Source organism: Emys orbicularis, chromosome 18 (assembly GCF_028017835.1).
Source record: "Emys orbicularis isolate rEmyOrb1 chromosome 18, rEmyOrb1.hap1, whole genome shotgun sequence".
Taxonomy (NCBI): domain Eukaryota; kingdom Metazoa; phylum Chordata; order Testudines; family Emydidae; genus Emys; species Emys orbicularis.
This window is the reverse complement of record NC_088700.1, coordinates 25,872,561-25,892,876: the sequence shown is the minus strand read 5'-3', so window position 1 is coordinate 25,892,876 and position 20,316 is coordinate 25,872,561. Positions and strand designations below refer to the sequence as shown.

The window sequence follows — 20,316 nt, the reverse complement described above, 5'->3', positions numbered from 1 at the left end:
AAAGAATGAAACCTCCCTCTTCTGTTCTTACAATCTGTTAGTAGCATAGCAAATTGTGTGTGAGCATCAGCTGCAGCACATCCTGACTGGGGGACGTGTCAAGAGGGCATGGAAGAGGTTGAGTCCTGTAAGACCCATTAAATGAAGCTGAGAAGTAACAAGCATCATGGATTCCTCCCTTTCCCAAATCTCCAGCCTTCTAAGGAAACCCATTATACTTCAAGTCAGAGACCAGTCTGACCATTTTGGAAAGGTGGCAAGTTAGCACGCCCAAGGTTAATCTTGACTGACCTCTGCATTTATCAGCTTGAAATTCTGTCCAGTCTCCTACGTGACTAAATTACTACTACTCTGACAGATGAGGTTCAGTTCAGCGGAAGTTGCTTGCTGTGGTGGTGTTGTGAGTTATTGTATTTGATATATATTGCCCTCTGCCCCCCTTCTTAGCCCAGATTGCTGCATGGACGGTCACTTTGGGGTTTCATGTCTATTCATACTGTAATTAGAAAATGTGGTACCTAGTGGCAGAGTGTGAATGCACATGCACGGCTCTCTTATGAGCAGCTGAGCACCATGTGACTCCAGCCTGCTTATGCTGTTCTGATCTTTCAAGTCATTCTCTGTTGTGACTGTTAGGTGACTCAGGTCACTACAATGCACTTTATTTAGACCTCTGATAATATTGCACTGCATTTGTGCCAATTAACCATAGCACAAAACTGACAATTTAGAGTTTAAAGAGACAAGATGGGTGGGGTAATAACTTTTGTTGGACCAACTTCTGTTGGTGAAAGAGACAAGTTGGCCAAGTAAAAGCTATTGCCTCACCCACCTTGTCTCTAATATCCTGGGACTGACACAGCTACAACTATACTACATACAATTAGAGTTTAAATACATTTTAAAACATTCCTCTGAAAGAGCCATGGTATTGTGTGCATGTGTAACCGGATGGACTACCCTTTCTATTTAGACAAAGCTCTGGAGTGCTAAAACAATATAGTATGATTTTAATGTTAATTCATGTTAATCGAGCCTCTTGCTTGGGAGAGAGAAGCCCTCAGACTATTAGAAAGGTTTCAGACTTTATAAATGCAAATTATTATGATTATACATTTTCACAGTGTAGCAGCACTTACCATTCCAGATCACTTAGGAGACATAACTATGATTTCTTCAGGTAACTCAAGGACTCTGCCCCTTGAGTATTACCTGAATGTTGAGGCTCATTAACTTTATTTATGCACCGCATTCAGAGCTCTACCTCGAATGCAAGCTTCTTGACAGCCGTCAGCACTGAGAGTTTTCCTGTCCAAATGAAACTTGCCACATTTAAATTCTAAATAACTGAGTAAGCTGTGTCAGAAGGTGGATCACTGTATGCACACAACATCTTTTAAAACAATGATCCAGCCAACCCATTCAGCAATTTGTTGTTTGCAATTTGGCATCTTCAATTTGGGTTAATGATCTGACAGTTTTTGTAAAAAGCATTGATGTTGCTTGTTCTGTTCACCCTGGTGCAGCAGAATGGCAACCTGCCATCTGCCCAGCTAGGTCATCAGCTTCCATTTGACATGGTAGTGGAAGATTGAAATGGCCTAGATAGCAAAGATTAACCTTTTGGAACCAATTTCAGGGTTTCCAGCTGCCATGAGCTCCTGTAGAACATCAAGCAGCAGAACTCTGGGTCTTGTTAATTTAAAAAATAATTGATGGAAGTGGTTGATTTGGGCTATCTTTAGCTCCAGTCTCTATCCCACCAGACTCTCATTAAGCTCATATTGTGTAGTGGTAATGCTTTGATATGCAAGTGAAATTAAATTAATAGGCAAATCGGGGGCTTTTCAGAGCAACACACATTCTTAAGGTTTCATATGCCTCTAGCAGCTGAAACAAAATGTCTGGTTTTGTACAAAGAAATACACTGTGTGACTCAAGTTGGAGATGGCTCTTTGTAGGTAGCACTCTGTGAACAGTACAGGAGAGCCCACAGAATTATCCTGCATGTGTGTTAGGGATGGAACAAATTCTCTGAACTGCAGCCTGTCTATACACTAATCCACTTCTCTCTCCAGCTGATGATACAGCTTTTTGTAGATGCAGTATTTAGGGTTCACAGTTAAACTGTAGCTGATAGGGATCTATAAAACTTCTGAGGAAAGAGTAAATTGGAAAACTGATAAAACAAGAATACTTACCTTCTTAAAGTGTCTTGTTCCACTATCTGCTTTGCACTCTTTTATTTAACTAGTAAAGTATTGATTGCTCTCGGACACCTCTGTGTGACAGATTTTTGTTACCAATCTGCCTGGAGCATCAGGTGATCAGGCTGACGCCGCAGGATTGTTTGGGGAGGAGATGACGTAACACACCAAGTGTTTAAATTTTAAAGCTTTATTAATAAAATACAGCAGAGTGTGCTGGGAATGCTCCCACGTTACTCAGGGGAAGAAAGAAAGCATTAGAGCCCCAAGCCCTAACCCACTTTCATACTCACACGCCCAAAACTGGCCAGGCCTGGGTGTAACGTAAGAAGAAGAGGGGGATGGGTGGAACGGAGTTCTTGCCCTGGGCCCAGGTCGTCTGGGGAATCCGCTGTAATCTCCGAATTGCTCCAGTTCTCGGGAGGGTTTTTAAGTCCTGGGTTCCTTTGGGGGTGTTGTTGTCCAGGGCCCTCTGTGCCTGGTGCTCTTTGTACCAGTCCCAATCGGCTTGCTGTGGCCTTCTTGGCTGCCCAAAACACACTGGCTTTGGAGAATTTGTTTCCCCTTCTGTTGGCCTTCACCGTCACTGCCTCATTCGCTCTGTTTTCGCTGCTATCTTTGCAGCTTTGCTTAACTTAGTTCTTCTCTTTTCACGGCCGCTTGGGCACATTCAAGCCCCCGTCTTTCTCGGCTGTCAGCCAAATCTCAGCTATGAGTAGTGTCCTTGGGTGGAGGTCAGCCTCTTATCTTCGGACTGAGCTTGCTAGCTGCCGTGTTGAGTTAACCCGTTCTCTGCTTTCTTCTTTCTTCTCCCCCTCTCTTGGCCTTTCGTACTTCTGCAAAGGAATCTTCCATTCCCCACTCACATGCCTTTGACCCTCCCCAAAATGCTTTGCGATGCTTGCAACGGCGTTAGCAATATACAGTGCTGATCTGCCTTCCCAGGGGACTCCCTAAGGGGAGGGGTCCATTGGCTTGTGACATTCCCCCCCTTGACCCTGAATCAACATTTTGTTGGGAGGGGTCACCACTTAGGTTTCCACCCTCTCCCCTCCTCCCTCCCCCGATATGGTGGCAAGGGTTAGTGTTGGTCTTTTACCTAAACAGCTATACAGCATGCACCAGATTGTTAGGACAGCAACAATTGCATATACCAGCCAATAATGACTTTTGGCTTTATTAGTAACAGCATAACACATTTTTTTGTTGACATAGATGGCCCATTTGGATGGCTGTGGCAAAAGCATTTTTTTTTTTTTAGGTTAAATGTGTGTTTTAACACCATGAAGGAGGAGGCATTTGTTTGGAATACAGAAAGTTGCTTTTGGGTGTGCGCCAATGGGAGAAACGCATTGGGTGTTATTTATGAAAAATTAAACACAACATAGTTAGAAGCATTAACAGTTTGTTGCAGAATGGCAGGCCAATGCACTGAAAAAATTTGTGTTTGTGATTTTAACCACAAGTAGAGAGGCACCCTGAGATAGGTGGTCCTCCAAACACATGCAGAGGTATTGGTAAACACATGGGCTTTAGTGGGGGCATATTTTGATGCCTTTCCTTTTCAGCAGATGTGTTGACCTACCTTATAAAAGTGGCTTGGCACTACCTTTTTTTTACACACCATTTGAGGGGGCTTTATAGGCCACAACTGCCAAGTGTTGCCGTTTGCAATTCATATGTGCTGGTAGAAGATGTAGTCAGCACAGCACGTACCGCTTAGCCATGTTATTGGAGGGAGCCACCTTTCACACGTCGTGATGGACCACCCAATTTTAGATAACACGTGATGCCAGCCGGGACTGCGCTCTTCCCTTTACTCGAGGGTGTGAGCTCAGCCACACCCTCCTACTGCCTCACCCAAGATCTATGGATCATTTTCTGTCCTTTATGTTACTTCCAGATTCATGCTCAGAGTGGACACTTTGGAGGGTTTTTAAAGTATTTAACACAATAGAACTGATTCCTGGAAAAAATATTTGTTTGTATTTAAAGTCAGTTTTATTCACTTATGACTGGATCATGGCTCTGCCCCAAGTAAGGGGGAGGTGCCCCATGCCAGGACAGTATCTGTCGAGCAATGGCAGTCCTAGGAGGGCATGCTGGGTGTGTACAAAGAGGTTTGGGGCAAGTAAATATTACTGATGAAATGTGTGAGATTCAGTTCTCTAAGGGAGTTTGAGTCTCTGGATCGGACTTGTGTGTTGCATGCTGTCTGTGGGCCAGATTCTGATATATTTAGTCGTGCTGAGAAGTACTTTACTCATGAGCGCTCCCACTGATTTCAATGCAACTGCTTGTAGAGTAAGGCACTACTCAGTGTGAGTAAAGGTGACAGAATCTGGCCCTTTGTATATAATATTATGTATGCCCTGTATGTCAGTATAGAAATGGCAGCTGTCCAAAGCTCCACGCATCCGTACAGCACACGGTTTTGCTAGGTATGATCACAAAGCAAAAATTCTTTAATGTTTTCCCCTCACATGTTTTCACTGTTTTTGTTTTTCCCTGCTAGTTTTTTTTACTGATTTATTCATACACGACATTTAAGGCTCCAGGATTCCATTGATCCACCTGCCTTCCCATGACACCTGAACAATGATAAGGAGTACTTGTGGCACCTTAGAGACTAACAAATTTATTTGAGCATAAGCTTTCGTGGGCTACAGCCCACTTCATCGGATGTAGCCCACAAAAGCTTATGCTCAAATAAATGCCACAAGTACTCCTGTTCTTTTTGCAGATACAGACTAACACGGTTGCTACTCTGAAACCTGAACAATGATGAGGCTTTTGGTCATTTCAGCCAGCTTTATGGTCCAAGCACAAATACATGACAGTTTAGTTCTTCAGGAAGTTGGAATTAAAAGAAGAAACTGGATTGCTGATGTCATACTGAGAACAAACTTTGTGTTCTCCTTTAGGAAATGAGTTGTACTGGGGATTTGATCAGTAGGAGACTGTAGTACTCACTTCCCTTCCTTTGTAGATAGTGCAGAGTGGCGATGTACAGGGGTCTCAGGCTGACTTTTGCATCTTGCCCAGTACAGTTGAGTTAGAGGGTATGCCATTTTTCACCCCCTGTTGAGAGGAGGGGATGTCAGGAGGATGTAGTCAGGTGGGAGGGTGCAATAGGGCTCTTGCCTATTGGAGAAGGCAGAGGGAGGACTTTGGGATCTGCTGTATGTGTTAGATCAGGGTGTTGATACTAGGGAGGGTCATCTTTAAAGGTGTGCGGAATGGAGGGGAGCAGGTGTCTCACAGCAAAGCAGTTGGTAGGGAAAGTTGAGCTTGCAGACAGATGCTGGGAGGGCATTCTGACAATGTGGGCTTACTGCATATGCCAGATATGCCTGGGGGAAGGCGTGTATAGATGCTGCGTGCCCAGCTAGCATGGGTATAAATAACAGTGTAGACAGTGAGGTACAGCTTAGGCCAGTAGACTGCCCTATGTAGTTCTCTACGTACCCAAACAGTGCTCTATGCTGCTGGTAGGGGGAAGGCAGCAGGGAAAGGCTCTGGCCACTCCTCCCTGCCAGAGCCTTACCCTCCATTTCCTCCTGCCTGAGCCTTCCATTGCTATTTGTAGCTACACACCGTGGTGAGTGTGGAGGACACAGCCTGCCTTTCACTGTGGCATGTAGCTAGACGTATCCTGCCTGCTCTGCAAGTGTAGAGACGGTCTAAGGCTGACTCCATATGAATACAGCAAGCAACATGAGCTACTATAGTATCCAAGTACTTCACCTGGTCTCCCCCTCTACTTTGCTTTTAATAAGGCTTAATTATTAAAGGCTTCCTGACCTAGAGCTTCCTCAACACTGCACCTACAGTACAGTGGAAAGGGCAATGTGATAGTTTCATCTCTTCCTCCTTTGAGCTGCATAGCTTGAGCTGTGTAATTCACAAGGCAAACTTCTTATATAGGAAATTGTTCTCAGATAATGAGAGCTGGGAAGTAATAGAGGAACCCAGGGACAGAAGAGTGATTAGATTTCAAAGCAGAGTTATATATGCTGATGGCAGCTGTATAAGCCTTAAGGTGCCCAACACTGAGGTAATAACTTCTGGTTCTATTTGTGGTAGGTTTGCTTTGTTTCTTTCTATATCACCTTGGCCTGGTCCACACTACCCCCCAACTTCGGACTAAGGTACGCAAATTCAGCTACGTTAATAACGTAGCTGAATTCGAAGTACCTTAGTCCGAACTTACCGCGGGGCCAGACGCGGCAGGCAGGCTCCCCCGTCGATGCCGCGTACTCCTCTCGCTGAGCTGGAGTACCGGCGTCGACGGCGAGCACTTCCGGGATCGATCCGGGATCGATTTATCGCGTCTAGACAAGACGCGATAAATCGATCCCAGAACATCGATTGCCTGCCGTCGGACCCGGAGGTAAGTGTAGACATACCCTTAAAGAGATAGGAACATAGTGTTGTGGAGACGAAACTATGAAGTGTTTGAGTAAAGCACATACAGACACAGCTTCCCTTTATCTCAGAAATTCCAGAGTCGTCTTCAAGTGATGGTCCCTATTGTATTCTACTGTGGGTAATGCATGCACATCATGTTCCTGGAGTCAGAGAACTTGAAAGTAGTGTCTGCTGGTCTGCGCATACAGCCCTCTCTCACCTTGTGTTCCCGACCAAGATGATAAAAGGCAGGGCAGACTGCCCGCCTCTTCAGTTCCTTCTAACCACCACATGGTCTGGGTTGGAACCTTTATTGTCCTCAGCTCTGCCGTCGTTTCTGAAAAACAGTAGTGTTTTAGCTGTAAATAGTTCACCCTTTTAGATGTTTAATAGATTTAATAGTTTTGACAGTTTTAATTGTTTTAGAATTAGTTTAGGCTACTGAGGTTGTTCTCCCATTTGCTTCCCCCCATACCTCATTCAGGCACCGGGCTATGCCTAGAACTCCGGGTTTCAAACGCTGTGCCTCCTACTTGCAGTACTTCTCGGTCAGTGACAACCACCATCGCTGCCTTAACTGCTTGGGAGAAGCTCACCTTGCAGCTTTGTACAGCATTTGTCAGTCCTTCCCCAGCCATACCCAAGAGGGATGGGCTCTTTGCCTCCATAAATACCTCTTGGAGATGTCCATGAGGCCTCAATTGGACCCAGTCTGGGGGACCCCGCCCCATATATCAGCCTGAATCAGTGAGGAGTGTGCCTCCTGCTGTTAAATTGTCCTACTCTGGTGCTGGAGGATCCACTCCCAGAGACCCAGAGCGGGGCCGAGTCAGGAGATCAGGAAGCACTCCCATAAGCATGGGGCTAAATCTTCCTCTAAGTCCATTCCAAAGATACCGGATGTGCCTACGAGCAAACCCACCAGATTGGCCCAGGAGGATGTCATACATCCTAAGTCCCATAAACCTGATAAGAAAGCCCTGAAACATAGGGCTGTGCTGGCTCCACACCGCACTCCATCAGTACCATTGCCCCTGGCTCCTCCCAAGACACAAGGCACTGTAGCACTGCCAAAGGCAGACCATCAGCAGCTACCATCCTTGTCACCAGCACTGGCAGCCCAGACAGAAAGAGAGGTCCGGATCCGTGGCCACACCTCAGAACATTTTCACTCTCCCTGATCCTGAATCCCCTCCTCCATAAGGACCCTCCATTTCCAGAGAGCTTATCTCACCTCCTAGAGACCTGCCAGAGGGACAGAGCTTATCACCCCTAACATACAGAACTTACACATCACCATCAGCACCAACTGTACTGCCATTGGAACCTGAGTCTGCCCTTTTCCTCCTCAGGAGACTCGGAACCATCGGAGGAACCACTCCTCCTGTACTGCCACTCCCCAGGAGACCCACAACCTTGGGACCAACCAACGTCTCACCTGGTTCAGAGTCATTGGTACCCCATGCCATGGGGACCCCCGCCACCACCTGTCAATCCCACCGACTGGCTATATTGGGGACCTTAGCACCAGTATCCCCCTTCACAATCTAACTGATCCACTAGAGAGTTGCCACCTGCCTCCCCTACAAGGGGGACCATTGAATTTACCCCCCCAATCCGATGGAAAAGAAGGAGCACTACACTCCAATTCCAGCAGTTCTGCCGGAACTGATCAAGCTGCCGTCATCATCACTGGATGAAGCGGTGGTTTAGGTATTCTCTTCCCCCCTCCCCTCCCCGCCCCCTTAGACAGTTCCAAGACCTTCTCCGTAGAGTCGCCAGTAACTTCAGATTCCACTAGAAGAGATCCAGGACTCCCAAACACAAGCTCTTGGACATCCTCCACCCCTCTGGACCTATAGAATAGCCCTCCCTGTCAATGAGGTCATACTGGAGCCAGCCAGGACTGCGTGGCACATCCCTGCCACCTGTGCCTCTACTACCAAAGGAGCAGAGAGACATTATTATGTACCAACTAAGAGTTTAGAGTTCTTGATCTCTCACCCAGCTCCCAACTCATTGGTGGTTCAGATCACTTCAGAAAGATCCAGGCAACAACACGCCAGCTCTACCCTTGCGGACAAGGAGCGTAAATGCCCAGACCTGATGGAGAGAAAGGCTTTCTCGTCCTCCAGTCTTCAGTTCAGGATAGCCAATTATGAAGCGCTACTGCTAAATATGATTTCCTGAACTACACTAAGTTTGAGGAATTCACCAAGAGCCTCCCACAGCAGGATCGTTCTCATTTCCAGGCCCTCATAGAGTAAAGAAAACTAATAGCTAGTCTGCAGTTGATGAAGCCGATACCTCCTCTCGAGCCCTGCCTACCACCCTCATTACGTGATGGGAGTCCTGGCTCCATGCCTCAGGGTTCCCCAGGGAGGTCCAGAGTACCATTGAGGACTTTCCCTTCAATGAAACTCATCCCTTCAATCAGAATATAGATGAGTCCTTACATACCCAGAAAGACTTTAAGGCTACCCTTTGACCCTTGGGTATATACACACCTTCCCCAAAGAGGAAGTTCCTGCACCAATCCATCTCACTGAGATACAGGACCCAATATTTCTACCATCAGAGACCTTACGAACCACTGTGTAAAAAGCAGAGGTTCAAAAGTCCAGCTTCCCTGTGCCCTCTGCACCAGCCTTGACATCCCAATCCCAGCCCCCGACTCAATGGTATTTTTGACACGACCTTGAGAGCCGTGAATCACTGAGAACAATACCTCCCAATTCCAATACTCCATTTGGAGGTCATTTAGCACTCTTTTTCGACACCTGGAGTGCGATAACAACGGACAAGTGGGTGCTGAACGTCATCTGAACTCTGGCTATACAATCAAGTTTGCAATGCTACCACCTCCAAAACCCTCCTCCCCATCCCTCTTTGGGGACCACTCTCATGACAGTATTCAAGGAACAATAGAATGCATTCCTCTACAATATCAAGGGACAGGTTTTACTCAACCTACTTCCTCAGACCCAAGAAGAAGGGTGGGTGGAGATCAATCCTCGACCTCTGCCACCTCAACCACTTTATTCGCAAACTCAAATTTTGTATGGTTATATTGGCAGTGATAATTCCATCTCTAGAAAAGGGCATAGGATTCACAGCTCTTGATATGAAGGATGTGTACTTTCATGTCAATATTCATCCCGCCCACAGGCGGTTTCTCAGATTTCCAGCGGGCTGAGACCATTTCCAATATAGAGTTTGACCCTTTGGGATAGCCACTGCCCCCAGAGTCTTTACCAAGGTATTTTCTGTGGTAGCAGCTCACGTCAGATGTCCTGGCCTCCTTGTCTTCCCTTACCTCAATGACTGGGTCCTTTCTGCCAGATCTTGCTGGGAAGCCTTTATGCCAACCTCTATGATGCTCCGTCTCCATTCCTCACTGGGGCTCAGTGAGAACATCAAAAAATCTGTTCTTACCCCCACACAAGCTTTGAACTTAATCGGGGCAACCTTGAAGTCTATCACTGCTAGAGTGTATTTGCCCACAGACAGGGTAAAGACCATGAATGACATCTTAGCTCACATCACACGCAACCCTCAAGTAAAGGTCAAAACATGTTTGTCCCTCCTCAGCCATATGGCCTCATGCACCTATGTCACTCCATTCACAAGACTCCAGCTTCATTGCCTTCAGACATGGCTACAATTGGTTTACTCCCCAAGCTGCCAGTCTATGAACCTCACACTGACTTTCCCTCCAAGGAACTGTCTTCCAACCTGTGGTAGACAAATCCTCATCACATATGCATAGGGGTCCCCTTTCTCCCCTCTTCACTGGACAAGACCATCATTACGGATGTGTCCCTACTAGGTTGTGGAGCCCATATGGGCAACCACATAGCACAGGGAACGTAGACATCTTGAGAGTCCAGAATGCACATCAATGTCCTGGAACTACAGGCGGTAGGGAAGACCTGCGAGTCCTTTCTTCATTTAATCTGCTCTCACCATGTCCTCATAATGTCAGACAACAAAATCTACATCAGCGAACAGGGGGAGCGAGATCTGCCTCCCTGTGTGCAAAAGCAGTCAATCTCTGGAGCTGGTGCATCAGCAATCAGATCACCCTATCTGCAACCTACCTTTTGGGGACACAGAATGTGCTCGTGGACTCCGTCAGCAGGCACTTCGCAATCGACCACAAGTGGGAACTTCATGGCACTGTGCTTAATGATATTTTCACTCAGTGGGGAAACCAAACCAGGGATCTGTTCGCTTCCCAGGCCAACAACAAGTGAGTCTCATTGCTCCAGAGGAGTCCTAGGTTACTGCTCCCAGGGTAATGCTCTCCTTCTTCCCTGGTCAGACCAGTTCAACTGCGCCTTCCCTCCTCTACCGCTTCCGCCACAAGTGGTACACAAGATCTGATAGGACAGAGTGACAGTCATCCTGATCGTCCTTTTCTGGCCCAGACAGTTTTGGTTCCCCAACTTCCTGTGCCTGTCATCTCGTCCCCCAATTACCCTCACAATATTCCCTGAGCTTCCGATCCCGTGCAATGGCAGGATCAAACACTCCAATCCCCTACTGCTTCACCTCAGGGCGTGGTATTTGGATAGTCATCAGCTCTAGAACAGGTATGCTCCTCTCTAATAGCAGAAAGGACTCAACTAGGAAATGTTACCAATCTAGCTGGAAATGCTTCTCATCCTGGATGCAGCAGAGAGGCGTTCTACCAGAACTATGAGTATCCCACTCATCCTAGACTATATCCTATCTCTGTAGACATTGGGCTTATCTCTCAGTTCCCTGCAAGTCCATTTGATGGCTATCAGTGCATTCCATCCCCCTACAGATAGCTACACTGTTTTCGCATACCTGCTAACCGCTCAATTCTGGAAAGGCCAGATAAGAATTTTCCCACCTCTTTGAAAGATGACATCCCAAAGGGACCTGAATCTCATTCTTTCGGTTCTGATATGGCTCCCCTTTGAACCCTTGGTGACTTGCTCCTTGTTGCTCCTCTCCATGAAGGTCATCTTTCTCATAGCTATCACATGGGCAAGGAGGGTTGGTGAACCTGGAGCAATGATGGCACACACTCCATATACTATATTTCACAAAGATAAGGTTTCTTTACACCTACACCCCAAATGTATCCCTAAAGTGGTTTTGGAATTTTACCTTCACCAATCCATTCATTTACCTTGTTCTTCTCAAAACCACAAGTGTTTGCAAAAGAGCATAGGCTCCACTCTCTGTTCAACAATCTTTGGCCTTTTACCTGCAGAGAACGAGATTATTCAGAAAATCCCTGAGGCTGTTTGTTGCTATAGCAGAGCGTCAGAGGTCACACCATCTCCACCCAGAGAATGGCCAAATGGATATCTGGTTGCATCCTACCCTGCTATCCGCTCTCAAACCTTCCCCCCCCGCTCCCTCATGGGGGTACAAGCACACACCACAACTATAGTCTCTCTTCAGGACGTATCCCTCCTAGACATTTGTAAAGCGGCCACATGGAACTCCGTCCACACATTTGCAAGACATTACATTTTGGTACAAGACTCGGCTGCTGACGCCTCATTTGGGACGGCAGATCTCTGCTCGCTCCTACTGTCCTCATCCTCACACCATCCACCTATTTAGGTACTGTCTGTCAATCACTTACAGTGGAATACAATAGGGACCATAACTCAAAGAAGACGATGAGGTTACTTACCTGTAACTGGAGGTTGTTCGAGATGTGTAGTCCCTATATATATTCCACTACCAGCCTTCTTTTCCCTCTGCTTTGGAACTTATCTGATTCATGGTGGAGAAGGAACTGAAGAAACGGGAGGTCCACCCCACCCTTTATCGCCTCGGTTGGGAGCACGAGGCAAACCAGGGCACATGCGTGGACCAACAGAGACTACTTTCAAATTCTCGAACTCCAGGCACACGGTGCAGATGCGTAACCCACAGTGGAATACAGATAGAGACCACACATCTTGAAGAACCTCCAGTTACAGGTAAGTAACATCCTCTTTTATATTAGGTGCTGTTAGCAGCTTACTCCATTATCCTGTGGAGAGGTGCGTTCTAGCCTCCTCTCTGCAGCTGTTAACCAGCTCTTGTTATGCTAATTTTGTATCTTTTTTTTCTGTTCAGTGCACGTGCCCAGAGAAACTGTGGCAGGGGCATCTGAAAAACACTAAAATAAATAAATATTGCTGAGTTCTGGCACAGGGCTCCCTGTATTTATTACTCTTAGTCCTGCTGCTGCGGTGATAAACCAATTATATTTTCAATACACCAAGCTGACTGACCTAAGCTGTGCACAAATGCAGTAGCCAGACCTCTTTCCCAAGAACTGTTACTGCTTTGTCCAGAAACAGAGCGTGGACTAATGGTTAAAGCAGTGGACTGGGAGCTCAAGACTCCTTGCTTCTATTTTCAGCTCTGTCATTGACTCATTAAGATTTTGGGGACTTTTTTGTGCCAGGTTTTCCCATCTCTCCAGCGGGTATAATATATCTATCTGTACTTAACCTCACACATATGTTGTGAGGCCTAATGAAAGTTTGTAAAGTGCTTTGGGATTCTTAGATTTAAGATGCTGTAGAAAGGCCAAGTTGTTGTTATTGTTACTCTTATCACCATACATGGCCAAAGTTTGTAAGGTTGTGGGAGACGTTTAATTCAGATGCTTTAGGCTATTGTATAGCCCATTTTAGTCTCCTTTGGGCAATTTCCTTTTCAATGTACTCTCTCATCTAATTACCTTGGGAACTTTGTGTAGCAGACAGTATTGCCAAATCCAAGATGGCTTTTGGTAGAGAGACAATGCAGTTCTGCAGCATCCCTGACCTTGATTTTATCTTAAATGATGATTTGAAAATAAATGGTACCTGCTCATTTCACCTTGATGAGTCTATTAGAGGAGAGTGAAATAATGTGGAGACTCAATTCTGAGTTATACTGGCTCTTCCCTTCCGAAATTGAAATGGGCTTTGGAAGCTAATACAGTATTAGCTTGCTGCATTTCTACCATGCTATGTCAGGAATCGCAGGCAGCGTGGAAAGTGAGTGACCCTTCTGCTCAGCATATGCTGCCTTGTATGTTTTTATTCCCCCTGACAGAGAACATCCTATTGAAGTTTAAATGTAATTTAAGGAAGAGAAAATCTTAGCGTGTGGGATCTGTTCTGTATTAATTTTGTTTCCCTTCAGTTCTCTGACCTCAGCACAGAGGCCAGTCTATATTCCTACTGACAGTTTAATCTGAAATGTCCTGCTCTATTTGCTCATTTTTCCAGCGAGCCGTAACTGATTTGTAGTGTGGCTGGGCACGTGTGTAGCATACACGTGTGCTTGTCTCTGAAGGATTTTTTTTCCTTTTACCAGTTAAGCTCTTTCTTCACGCATTTAAAGCCTCTAACAAATGCTGACGCATTTACCTCTGGGGACTAAGAAATTTGTGACCAGGAATTTTTCTGCAAGACCTTCTGCCAGAAAGGTGAAGTTAGCTCCACGTTGATCCCCCCCCCCATACGTGAAACTCCAAATTTGAAGCCAGTGGCTGAGGTGGTATGTTTTGGGGTGAGAAAGGCTTGCCCTGAGAATACTGAGAACATACCTTTATCCACCCCTCACACCATGCTTCTTCCCAGAAAATAAGAGTGTAACCTCTTTGTAATTATCGCTAGGGGGACAAATAATACTTTGCACTTGCAGCATGTAACACCATTTATTTGAGATCCCTCAAGCACTTTGCAAGCATTGACCCTGAGAGGAGGGCACAGTAGATAGGACTGCACCCCCTCTACAGGGAAACCGAAGCCCAGAATGGTTAATCACTTGACTTGTTCAAGACAGACAGCTAGTTAGGATGAGAGCTGAAAACGGAATCCAGGAGTCTTACTGTTAGTTAGTTAGTTCTTTGCACTAACCATTTAGACCCATTTCCTCTCAACCAGAGGAATTCCTTAGGGATGCCCTTTGGAATAATCCTGCAGTAGCTTAACATGTAGGGGAAAGGTGGAGCGAGAAGGAAGGAGCTTTTATTTGATACCCAGAGTCCTGCATGTGCTGAGGGGCAAGTGTAAGTTATAACCGAGGGAAAGCACTATTGAAGTATGCCCATACAAATGGCTTTGATGTTAAGGACAGCTGTCTGAGAGCTGTATGGTCCTTTCTGCAACATAGCTCACCCCCCAGATCTATCTAAAGTAGTGCTGGCCTGATTTCATCACTCCCACTGACCTTGATGGGAGTAATGGGTGCTCAGCCCTCTGGCAGTTAGGGGAACAAGGCTTTCCTAATGCATTCCTAATGTAGTGCACACCTCTGCTGCTGGTGGTATGTGCAGTGCTGGCTCAAGTTACCTGTGTCCCTCCACAATGGGTATGTTGCATGGGTATGTTGTATTTGTTGGTGTCGCCATGAAACAAATAAGGATCCCATGTGAAACTGCCTGATCCCACAAGAGGTGTGCAGTCACTGCTGTCCTGCCCTGCACTTTCTTTCATCGTGTTGTTGTTGTTAGCTAGCTGAAGGTCTTGCTCCTGACTTGAATTTTTACTATTCTGTCATAATATGCAGATGGCCTACTCTGGATATATAGGGTAACTGCTAGCTGTTAGCGAACAGAACACGTGCTGCTTGGCTGACTGCCTCCTTCTGCATGCAGCTTGCTTTGGCAGGCTGCCCTGGCTTATGTGGACTGTAGGTTTTGAAGATCCAGCTTTGACTAGCTGTTGAAAAGTTTCATGAGGTATTTTTAATCAATAAATTAAATAGCAAAGCTGCATTCAGACCTTTCACTCTGGGGGGTTGGGAATCGGAAGCATCATCTGGTCAGTCTCTTGTGAAAAAAGCATAGTTCAGCATGAGTGTCTATACACAGTCCCTTCAAAGCAACAAAACCATACTCACCACTCTCTTTTACAGGCCCTTGCTTCAGAAGGGATGCCTCTGACCCTTTCACTGCTGGGGTAGCTAACTAAATGTATAACCTCTGTGTAAAGGGAAATCCCATTCATTTTGTTTGGGGTGGGGATGGGGGTCCTCCGTCATTACAAGGCATATGGGTGATGTAGCTTGTCCATAGAAATAATATGTATGCAGTGTTGTTGTAGCTGTGTTGGTCCCAGGATATTAGAGAGAAAAGATAGGTGAGGTAATGGTCCAGTAAAAGATATTACCTCATAGAAATAATACTAATGTTATTTATATGGACCCAGGAGGCTCAGGGAGCCATACAACAGAATAAAAACAAATCCAGAGTGATAAAAACAAAATCAAATCCCACCCTCTTCATACATACACACATGAACGAGGGTATCTGATTATACAGGGAAAACCAGAGCGGTTTGAAAGGAAGAAGACAGACCTAGGGCCAGTACTGGTCTTTCTAAAAACAACCTTTGAGAAAGACAAGCTTTAAAATACTTCATTATTAACATATTTTAGAAAATCCACAAAGGCTGTGGATTTAAGCAGATAGCAAGTTCCACACTGCAGGACCTTCTGCTTGGCAAAAGCAACATTGGCAAAAGCAAGTTGCTGACTTCAGACATGAGGTTGAAGTGCAGGGCAGGTGTGTGAGCGCAGAGACTCATCAGTACCAGGTGCAGGGAACAAGTCTTGAAGGCAGCCACCATTTAGAGTTTTAAAAGTGATAGGATTCTCTGGCAGTGGTGAGACCATCGCTAGAATACTCTGCTTAGTCCCGGGCAAGAAGGTGTAGTGATGGATGAGTAGGGAGGAGAATTCAGAGAGGAGCAATAAAAGGGTCGGATACTGCCCTTGTTTACAACAGTGTATCTCTACAGTGACCCCAATGAAGCCATTTTCACCAGTGTAACTGAGATGAGACTGCCTCAAAGCATTCCAGCATTCGGGGAGATTGAGGTAGGCCAGGTCTACACTAAGAAATTATGTTGACTCAGCTACGTCACTCGGGTGTGAAAAATCCACCCCCCTGAGCAACGTAGTTAAGCCGACCTAATACCCAGTGTAAACTGCACTAGGTCAATAGAAGAATGTTTCCATTGACTTAGCTACTGCCTCTTGGAGAGGCTGATTAACTACGCCGACAGAGAAACCTCTCCGGTTGCTGTAGTGAGTGTCTAAGCTGAAGTGCTCCAGTGGCCTAGCTGCTGCTGGAGCAGTTTAAGTGTAGACATGGCCTTAGATGGAAAGAATTAAATACGTGTAGCTGTTTGAAGTACGTGTAGGATGTGTAGCAAGGAGGGAGAGGATTTGTGTAAAGTGATCCAAGGGGCAGTGACAGGAATGGGATGAAATTGAGCATAGGAAGTTTGTACAACTGAGATTTATAGATGGTAAAAGAGTCTCCCAAGGAAATGGCACTCACTTTATCACTAGGATATTTAAAACTAGACTGGGCAAAGCACTTGAAAACGTAGAGAACAATTCTACACTGGTGAGAGGATGGACAGATTGGTGCCTTTTTCATTTCTAATTTCTGTGCTTCATATAGTGTCACAGATGGTTTGTATAATGCACAAAACATGTGCTTTCCTGACTCTTTTCCCTTAAGGGGTAATAGTTTGAATTTTCCTTTAACAATTCTGCTTGGCTGATAGTGTTTTTTTGTTTTGTTTTTTTTCTTCTGACACAGGGGGTGCTCCCAGGTGGGAATTATCAGGGCACTGATCGAAGCAGGCATTCCAGTTGATATGATTGGAGGAACTTCCATTGGCTCATTCATGAGTGCACTGTATGCTGAAGAGCGTAGCTATAATCAAATGAGGATCAAAGCCAGGCAATGGGCAATGGTAAGAACGTAGAATATATGTTTATGTTCTTTTCCACTTTTAATATATAGGAGTTTTGACATTAGCCACAGCACACATGGCAACGCAGAAGCAGCAGTCCAAGGTCAGAATACAGCCTCTGGATATTAGGAGAGGTGAAGAAGGGTGTTTGAAATGCCTCTGATGTGTTTGTTTTACCAATAGTGAAGGATGAGAAGCTGCTAGTGCCTTATGCAAAAGTGTACACTCCTACAGAGCATGAGATGCTTTGTGGGCAGAGTATAGGATGCTTCCTGTAGACAGAACTGGTGGCAACTGCAGTGAGGCATGTCAGCAGCTCTGTACAAAACTAATCTCCATAAATCAGGAATCTGATGTTTTGATCATCGAGCATATTTACCTATGTCTGTTGGAAAAACAGATCGCTCTTAGGGCACTTTGCTGGACTTGATCATATTTTGTAATATTACACTGCATCAGTAGGACAAATGCCTCACTCCGGGGCTGTACTGAGCTGACTTCTTGCTGTGGATCTGGCTTTTCTTTCTCTCATTGTACAGGTGGGTTTAGGGTGGATGTGTTATGGGGAAGGATCACATTAATGCATTCTGTGCACTGAATAGACAGTACAGGAGCTTGAATTTAATGTAGGGCTGTCAAGCGATTAAAAAAAATTAATCACAATTAAAAAAATTAATCGTGATTAATCACATTGTTAAACAATAATACAACAACATTTATTTAAATATTTTTGGATGTTTTCTACATTTTCAAATATATTGATTTCAATTATAAAACAGAATACAAAGTGTACAATGCTCACTTCATATTTATTTTTTATTACAAATATTTCCGTTGTAAAAAATAAATAGTATTTTTCAGTTCACCTAATACAAGTACTGTAGTGCAATCTCTTTATCATGAAAGTTGAATTTACAAATGTAGAATTATGTACAAAAAAGAACTGCATTCAAAAATAAAACAATGTAAAACTTTAGAGCCTACAAGTCCACTCAGTCCTACTTCTTGTTCAGCCAATCGTTCAATCAAACAAGTTTGTTTACATTTGCAGGAGATAATGCTGCCCGCTTCTTGTTCACAGTGTTACCTGAAAGTGAGAACAAAGTATTCTCATGGCACTGTTGTAGCCGGCGGTGCAAGATATTTACATGCGAAAGATTCATATGTGCCTTCATGCTTCAACCACCCTTCCAGAGGACATGCTTCCATGCTAATGACGGGTTCTGCTCGATAACCGTCCAAAGCAGTGCGGACCGACGCATGTTCATTTTCATTATCTGAGTCAAATGCCACCAGCAGAAGGTTGATTTTCTTTTTTGGTGGTTCAGGTTCTGTAGTTTCCACATCGGAGTGTTGCTCTTTTAAGACTTCTGAAAGCATACTCCACACCTCATCTCTCTCAGATTTTGGAAGGCACTTCAGATGCTTAAACCTTGGGCCGAGTGTAGCTATCTTTAGAAATCTCACATTGGTACCTTCTTTGCGTTTTATCAAATCTGCAATGAAAGTGTTCTTAAAATGAACATTTGCCGAGTCATCATCTGAGACTACTATAACATGAAATATATGGCAGAATGTGGGTAAAATAGAGCCGGAGACATACAATTCTCCCCCGAGGGGTTCAGTCACAAATTTAATTAACGCATTATTTTTTTAACGAGCGTCATCAGCATGAAAGCATGTCCTCTGGAATGGCGGCCGAAGCATGAAGGGCCATATGAATGTTTAACATATCTGGCACGTAAATACCTTGCAATGCCAGCTGCAAAAGTCCGGTGTGAACGTCTGTTCTCAATTTCTGGTGACACTGTAAATAAGAAGTGGGCAGCATTATCTCCCGTAAATGTAAACAAACTTGTTTGTCTTAGCAATTGTCTGAATGAGAGTAGGACTGAGTGGACTTGTAGGCTCTAAAGTTTTGCATTGTTTTGTTTTTGAGTGCAGTTATGTTACAAAAATAAATCTACATTTGTAAGCTTCACTTTCACGATAAAGAGATTGCACTACAGTACTTGTATGAGGTGAATTAAAAAATACGATTTCTTTTGTTTATCTTTTTACTGTGCAAATATTTGTAATAAAAATAATAATATAAAGTGAGCACTGTACACTTTGTATTCTGTGTTGTAATTGAAATCAATATATTTGAAAATGTAGAAAAACATCCAAAAATAATTAATAAATTTCAATTGGTATTCTATTGTTTAACAGTGCGATTAAAACTGTAATTAATTTGTTTGAGTTAATCGCGTGAGTTAACTGCGATTAATCGACAGCCCTAATTTAAAGGAATGCCTCCCAGTCCATTTTTGAAGACAGGCTGTATGTTAATCACCCAAAGCTACCCATCAAGCAGCCAGTCTGTCACTCCAAACTTGTTATGAATTTGGCACGTTAGTCTCAGGATATTTGCCTAGTGCAGGAGGCAAAGGCAAGAGAATCCTCAAGTCCTGGAAAATCTTTTCTCCTAAGGAGACAGAGAAACCTGCACAATGATAACATTGTAACACGCAAGGCCCTAGGCTGCCAGAGAGGGACTGTTAAGTTTCCACTACCATAGTGGTAGGTCGGGTCTGTGTGAGTTCCTGAGGACTGCAGGGCTGAAAGAGACACCCATTACTTCTGCATGTACACCAGCCCTACTCTCAGGGTATGTCTATACTTACCTCCGGGTCCGGCGGTAAGCAATCGATCTTCTGGGATCGATTTATCGTGTCTTGTCTAGACGCGATAAATCAATCCCGGATCGATCCCGGAAGTGCTCGCCGTCGACGCCGGTACTCCTGCTCCGCGAGAGGAGTACGCGGAGTCGACGGGGGAGCCTGCCTGCCGCGTGTGGACCCGCGGTAAGTTCGAACTAAGATAGTTCGACTTCAGCTACGTGAATAACGTAGCTGAAGTTGCGTATCTTAGTTCGAAGTGGGGGGTTAGTGTGGACCAGCCCTATGTGTGAA

The 20,316-nt window shown here is 44.9% G+C and overlaps 1 protein-coding gene across 1 annotated transcript in view; it reads left to right on the top strand.

The window, feature by feature from the left end:
* Positions 1-20,316, top strand: part of PNPLA7 (patatin like phospholipase domain containing 7) — a 424,003-nt gene that overhangs the window by 329,902 nt on the left and 73,785 nt on the right. Inside the window, exon 27 of the mRNA XM_065418594.1 lies at positions 17,206-17,362. Coding sequence (XP_065274666.1) covers positions 17,206-17,362 — 157 coding nt within the window. The remainder of the gene's footprint in view (positions 1-17,205; positions 17,363-20,316) is intronic.